This window comes from Bison bison, unplaced genomic scaffold (genome assembly GCF_000754665.1).
Source record: "Bison bison bison isolate TAMUID 2011002044 unplaced genomic scaffold, Bison_UMD1.0 scf7180017864259, whole genome shotgun sequence".
Taxonomy (NCBI): Eukaryota; Metazoa; Chordata; class Mammalia; order Artiodactyla; family Bovidae; genus Bison; species Bison bison.
The window spans coordinates 3,989,494-3,996,267 of record NW_011494831.1 but is presented as its reverse complement, the minus strand read 5'-3'; the positions used below and the strand labels follow the sequence as shown (position 1 = coordinate 3,996,267).

Sequence of the window (6,774 nt, the reverse complement as noted above, 5' to 3'; positions counted from 1 at the left end):
CCCTCGGCCGGGCGCTGCGTGCGCTGCCTCCGCCTCCGCATGGCCTCACGCAGGGCCTCCAGCAGCCGCTCCTGGTTGTTGCAAATGTTGTACTGCGTCAGGTGGAGCAGCTTGTCCGTGTCCTCCAGGCTGTAGGTCCCCCTCGAGTAGTGGTAGGGGGAGTCGGATGCAGACAGGTTCACCTCCCCAGCAGCCTGCTCCTCGGCTGTCCGTCGGACCCCTGGGGGGAGAGTGCAGCCCGGCCATGGGGGATGCCCGCTGGGGGTGGAGGATGGGTTTGGGGGACACATGGGGGGAGACACAGAGGAGGGAGGTTGTGGCTCACCGGGGGCAGAGTGGTCCCTGAAGGAGGCGTTGACCAGAGGGAAGTGCAGCACGGCAGGGATGTCAGGGCGGGCAGGGTCCGAGAAGAGGTGGCACTCTTGGGGCTGGCACTGCTCCTCAGGGCTGGGCGAGATGGGTGGGAACGGGATGCCCTGCTCCTGGCAGAACCGACCCAGAAGCTGCAGCTGCTGCAGGGTGGGCAGAAGTGGGCTCAGCAGGAGGACCCCATGGGCTCCCAGTGTCCTCCACACTGGACTGACTATAAGTGGAGGTCTGCTAAGACACCAAGTTAGACACTAGTGGACCCAGCAGGCCAGGGAAAGGCTCTAAACGGGCAGCCCTTCTGCAGCAGCTCCTTTGGGCTCAGTGAAGCTGGGCTGCTAACAACACCCAGGTTCTGCCACTGGGAGGCAAAAATCCTTCCTGGGACCCACATAGAAACTCTAAACAAAGAGTCTCAAAGATCCAGGACCCAACAGGGGTACAGACGCAGCAAAGGAGACCCAAATAGGAAATACATTTTAAAACCTCGCCAGCTTCCTGAGCAGAGTAAGTTCCCTGGGAGGAGAGTTCATAGAATTCACAGCCTTTCATTCATGTGGTGGTGCGGTCACAAAGGGAAGCTGGCCCAGAAACCGGAGTCAGGATGTCAGACCACCTGAGGGCAGGCCTAGGGTTGCCCCACCTCCCAACCCTGCCCACAGCCCACCTGGAAGGCTCCATGGAGATTGTAATCTAGCGAAAGGATGAGGTCCACATCCCGTGTGGGCGGCAGGAGGGGTGGGCAGCTGGTATTGACAAGGTACCCAACATCCAGCAAGCAAAGGTAGGGCTCTGCAGGTGTCAGCTCGTTGGGGAGGCCGTCCAGTTTGGTAGCTGGAAAGGTTGGGGAATCGGGTGGGGAAGAGCTGTCACTGGTGCTGAGGGCACCAGCCCGTCTAGCCTAATGTTGCTGCTAGGAGGAGGCTCGTCCCTCTGGCTCCTGCTCTCTGCTGCCAAAGCAGAGCCTCAACTCCCCAGGTCTCACAGATGGGCCCTGACCCCAGCATAAGGAAAGGAAGAGTGGCTCTCGCTCCAAGTAACCCAGAGAACTGAGCTCAGAGGGCGTGGGGCCGAGGGACAGGAGAGAGTGGACGTCTGATCAGGAACCCAAGGCTCAGATGGCCATGGGAAGATTTGCGAGAGCAGGGACCTTTCCAGGCAGAAAAGTGAGGATGCTGAAAATAGTCCTTGTGGAAGGAGAAGCCACGTAGGAAATTGTGGGTGGCCTGGGCAAGTGGACGCCGCGTCAGAAGGTCGGTGAAAACCTCCGCTATCCTGCCGGCCACCGTGGGAGGCTCTTCTATCTTCAGAAGGGGGACCTGCTCCTTGTCTGCAGTCAAAATGGGCAAAGGGACCCTCAGATCTTTATTCCAGCCTCTGCGGACTCACAAAATTTGAGAGTCACCCCCATGCTCCCCACAAGCTGCCTCTCCCATCCTGGTGAAAGAACCCAGGCACCTACCCAGGCTGGCCCGAGCTTGTGCCCAGCGGTCCCAGAACTGGCTGGGCTCGGATGACCAGTATAGGCTGTCCTGGAGGTTGGCTGCATACAGGTTGCTCCAGATACCTGAGCGGGAGACCCAAGAGGAAAAGAGTCCCCCACGTCACCACAACCTGACCCTTCCCACCACCCATCCAGGGCCAGGACACGACTGAGCTGAGACAGTCGACCCCACCATCTTGCCCAGGCCCATTCTCCCCAAGTCCCCAGCTTCTCCCACCTCCCAGATCCCCTCACCTTCCAGGAAGCAGATGCGGGACTCAGGAAGCTGTTTTGTCAGGCGCCCCATGAAGAACTCAGAGCCGAAGAGCTCGGAGGGGATGAAGGCACCGTACTTGGGAAAGCCGACCTCGTAGGGGGAGAACTCACACCACTCTGTGAAGAACCACACACCTCACGGTGGGGCCCGGAACCTGAGGACCCTCAGGCCCCACACACCCACCACGGGCCCCGCGTCAGGCAGCCTTGTGATCAGGAGGCTCAGCTCCGTTGCTGGCACCCCGAGTGAGGACCCACGGCCCCGGTCTCTGTCCCAAAGCCTGAGTGACTCTGGTGGGATGACAGGCTCAGCAGAGGGGGTGTAACGCCCACCTTCACACACAGGCTGAGCTGCCTCTCACTCCGCCGACTGTGAGAGCACAGGTCTTGGCTCCAGCACTACTCACCCCCAAATTCAAAGGTGGTCAGATTCTGTTCCTTGGTGTTGAGAGCACAGTAGATGGGCAGGGGGTTCTGGCCTCGACTCAGGGCCTCCCGCTGGTCTGAGAGCTTGTGGTCATGAGGCTAGGGGAAGGGAATGAGAACTTAATACCATGGTCTCCTGGGGCCTCTCCTGCCCCCTACTGCCCAGAGCTGCTCCCTATCTCCACACTGTTCCCTGGCTTTGGCCACCCCACCCTGCCCTGCCCTTGCCCACACCTCGTCATGTAGCAGCGCCTCGTTGATGAGGGCCCACAGGTTGGTGAAGCAGGCCGGGTGGCCCAGGCGGGCGCGCTCAGCCAGCTCCTGCTGGTACCGCAGTAGCTGCCTGGGGGCTAGCACACCCAGCTTGCTCTTGGCCACCTGGGTCTTCAGTGACTCGATGGGCCCTGCCAGGTCCTTCTGAGACCACTCTGGATCCTCATAGAGGTTGGCCAAAGCCCTGGGAAATGCCAAAGCCGGAGGGATTGTCACTAGAACCCCACTGCATGCCTTGGGCTCTATTTTAGGGCAGCCGGAAAGACACCTTCCACGGTCCCCTGGAGCACCTTTCCAATTGGGTCAGAGAGGCCTGTGGAGTTTAATAGACCCTTACCGCTGCCCCCCTCCTGCCACAGCCCAGCTAGCCACCTGTAGGCTCCTGTACTCAAGCTCACCAGGTGGAGCCCGAGGCCCCCGTGATGTAGGAGACACAATCCAAGAGGCCAAGCGCCTTTAGGCCAGCCAGCTGCCCATACAGTGAGGTCATGGCCCGGATACCACCACCAGTGGCCATAACAGCAACCACTGGGATCTAGAAGAGAAGACAACGGGGCTCGAAGAGGCCCTAGCGAGAGGCTGGTCAAGCCACAGGAAGAGGTGGTAGCAATCCAAGGGACCACTCAGCTCACCCACAGCTCAACCTGGTCAAGATCTAATTGGGGCTCCTGGGACCAGTTCTAGTCAGACCCAAAGAGGGTCTAGTCGGAAGTGGGCTTGCAAGGGTCAGGCCTGTCTGGTTTTAAGAACTCAGAAAAAATGGACAGGTTCCAGGCTTCATCTCCACACCTAACCCCTAAGGAGTCTGATGATTACTTTTTTGAAGCCCCAGGGTCACCTCAAAAGTCTCCCACATAGCCACTCCGCTCCCTCTTTCAGGAAGAGGTCATTTCCCTAGGAGCGGCCCCAGTCTGACCTGAACCTCCAAGGACTGCCCCAGGCCAGCAGGGGGCCCTGAGGCTGTACATCTCACTGGTCAGTTACCCAGAGCCCAGCCTCAACACCTGGAGCAGGCCGAGGACCAAGAACAATGAGAAGGCAGGTTAGCCCAGTGGGGAAGCTCACAGGCTCCTGGTGACTCAGGCCATGCTCTGCATTTGATGCAATCAAGCTCCTGACAACATCAAATGCAGGAGGCAGAGCAGGCTTGGCACCAGTGCTGGTCTGGTGAGGGCACAACCGGTGCCAGCATCTGGGACAGCCCCCTAGTCCCACGCAGTCCCCAGACCTCATCTTCCCGCAGGTCTCTGTCCAGCTGCAGGGCCTGCTGCAGGGCCTTGGCCACCACCTGCTTCCTCCTGCTCAGGAAGGCCTGCTCCTCAGCACAGGGCCCGCAGCCCAGCCGCACAGCCAGGTCCCTGGGTCTGGTGGGAAGGAAGGGACCATGAAGCAGCTCCTGGGATCATCAGAGAACGAAACTGGGCCTGCCCTGAAAAGCTCACCACCATCCTTCTCACCTCTCTTCTCCCCAACCCTCAGCCCACCTCTGGTGTCCTGACTGAAGGGTGATGAGTAGATGTGAGGGGAGAAGGCGACCCCAGACCCTGGTGGGGACATCCTTGGGGAAGCAGCGCTGCAGAGCCACAGACCAGGAAAGCGGTGGGACCCAACACCATCAATCTGCTTCCACCTCAGCCCCTCTCCCTCACCCACCCAGAAACGGCTCCAGAGGGGGCAGAAATGACGTTCCCTCCTCTTCCTGGTGGGAGCTGGCCTCTCATCCTGCGGCTGGCCACTGCGGGTGACTCCGCCCGTCTCCTGCAGCTCAGCTGAGGCCCGCCCACAACGGCTGCCCCTCAAGGGGCGTGACTGCCCTTTCTCTGGGCTTCCTTGCCTGCTCTGCACCTCTAACCACTCTCCTGCCTTCCATCTGCTTTCCCAGCCAAACATTTCTCAAGTGCCTCCCAGGCACCAGGCACCAGGCTAGGTATACACCCCTATGGCTGAATCAAGAATGAGAGTAAAAAGTCAGCAAGAGCCTTCATCTGCAAACCTCCCGCACCTCACATGCCACATGGGAGCAAACCCCTGAGCCTCTGAGAGAACTGTCAGGGGCCCGTCCCGCTAGGGGCTGCCATGAGTCCTCTCCTCCAGGCTGAGTGCCCGGCAGCTGTCCCCTGTGACTCTCCCCGGTGCCCAGGTAGCCCCAGGCTGAGTGCCCGGCAGCTGTCCCCCGTGACTCTCCCTGGTGCCCAGGTGGCCCCAGGCCGAGTGCCCAGCAGCTGTCCCCCGTGACTCTTCCACTGCCCAGGCGGCCTCTCACCCTTCTTCATTTTTCAGCTCCACTTTCATCAGGGGCTCCTAAAAACCATGAACACTCCAGTCATGAAGATGGGCCACCCCACTCCCCTCACCCCAGCCCCATTCACACCCTATGATGGCCCGATGCACCCTTGGGCCCCAGCCATCTCCACAGGGGCCAGGCCTGAAGACCCCTCTCCCCTGGCCTGGCCCTTGTCCAGGGCGGGGGCCAAGGACAGGAGCCGCTACAGCAGGACAGGTCCTCAAGGACTGTGCCCACAATGTGCATCTGGCTTTCCTCCTCCGGTCACCAGTACCTGGGATGTAGGGAAGACGAGTCGCACCACTTGGCCAGAGGGCAGAGCCCTCAGGGGCACCTTCAGCTGCTCTTGGGGGGCATCCTGCAGGGAGGATGACGAGGACCTAAGACCCTCTACCCTTGCGTCCCAGCAGAGCCTCACAGATTGCCCTAGGAGTGACCAAGAAGCAGCAGGAAGGGGACAGGAGGCCGAGGTCACCCCACACCTCCCAGGCTGCCTGACCACCGGGGGTGCCAGGAGAAGCTGGGGGTGAAGACAGAGATGGCACCCAGTCTGAAGCGGGCATTACCTGCAGGTGAATACTCAGCTCCTGCTCCCAGCAGGCCGGCCAATGGAAGCGGAAGGAGCCAGCACCCACGAAGGCCTCCTGTGGACCCTCACAGGACCCGGGAACCACAAGCTGAACTCTACCCTCCGACTCTGGAAGCAGGAACCAGAGCAGAGAGGCTAGGAATGTGATCTCAGCCCACAGAGGCCCCTGTCTCACCTTAAGGGGTCTGAAATGAGGGTGGGGGCATGCCCCTCCCCCTACTGAGATGGTAGTCTGGCCCAGAGCTAGGCTGGGAGGTGGGCCCCCACCGCAGCCCTCTGAGGACTGAGGGGAAAAGCCCCAGTGGGGATGCATCCCTGCCCCTTGCTCCTGACCAAGAGTTGGGGGCGAAGAGTACAAGGTCCCCTCAGAAAGGGGACAACAAAGGCTGAGAGCCGGGGGGCTATCCCAGTGGGTCCCAGCAGGTCAGGGACTCACCCTGCAGGTCCCCTGCCTTCTCTAGTCGAACATGCAAGCAGGAGAGCTCCCGGGCCTGGGTGTGAAGAGAGCGCCTCAGACTGGAGCCCCTCTCTTGTAGAGACCCCACCCCGTCTCAGGACTCCGGTTCTTGCTCCTGACACCTTTTCACCTTGGCCCTGAGTGACCAAACACTTGCTTGGGGTGGGATCCTCTTGAACTGAAATCCCAGGGCCCCCCAACACCTGCACCCAACCCCCGCGGTGGGCCTGAGCTTCAGGCCAGGAGGAGGGCAAGCAGACGGTATGGTGGGGTGGTGTTCTAGACTCACCACTAGGATGCCATTGCTGAAGAGGCACTCAGCACCATCAGTCCTGGAAAGAGCCCTCAGTGACCCTCAGCAAGAACCCACATTCCCAGGTTCTCACCCCCCAAGGAGACCCAGGCTTTCCTCCTCCACCCCAGACACCTCCCAGGGAAGGGGTGTCAGCTCTGGGTGTGCTGGGCTCTGTCCTTCCCAGAAGGGATCACTCCCACCTGGGAACTGCCCCACAGCCCGACTCACAGATTCTGCAGCCGAAATTCAACTTCCAGGCGTTCCTCACCCTGGAGGGAGAAAGAAGCAAGTTAGAAACAGTGAGGTGAGAGAGAGAGAGAGAGAG

General features: G+C 60.5%; 1 protein-coding gene across 1 annotated transcript in view; it reads right to left on the bottom strand.

Annotated features, from left to right (window-relative positions):
• Positions 1-6,774, bottom strand: part of PLA2G4B (phospholipase A2, group IVB (cytosolic)) — a 10,572-nt gene that overhangs the window by 931 nt on the left and 2,867 nt on the right. Inside the window, exons 4-19 of the mRNA XM_010848057.1 lie at positions 6,678-6,718; positions 6,444-6,486; positions 6,134-6,188; positions 5,675-5,805; positions 5,383-5,466; positions 5,088-5,125; positions 4,053-4,188; positions 3,223-3,359; positions 2,786-3,008; positions 2,533-2,650; positions 2,105-2,242; positions 1,829-1,933; positions 1,517-1,696; positions 1,034-1,200; positions 326-512; positions 9-220 (exon numbers count right to left, since the gene is read on the bottom strand). Coding sequence (XP_010846359.1) covers positions 9-220; positions 326-512; positions 1,034-1,200; positions 1,517-1,696; positions 1,829-1,933; positions 2,105-2,242; positions 2,533-2,650; positions 2,786-3,008; positions 3,223-3,359; positions 4,053-4,188; positions 5,088-5,125; positions 5,383-5,466; positions 5,675-5,805; positions 6,134-6,188; positions 6,444-6,486; positions 6,678-6,718 — 1,995 coding nt within the window. The remainder of the gene's footprint in view (positions 1-8; positions 221-325; positions 513-1,033; positions 1,201-1,516; positions 1,697-1,828; positions 1,934-2,104; positions 2,243-2,532; positions 2,651-2,785; positions 3,009-3,222; positions 3,360-4,052; positions 4,189-5,087; positions 5,126-5,382; positions 5,467-5,674; positions 5,806-6,133; positions 6,189-6,443; positions 6,487-6,677; positions 6,719-6,774) is intronic.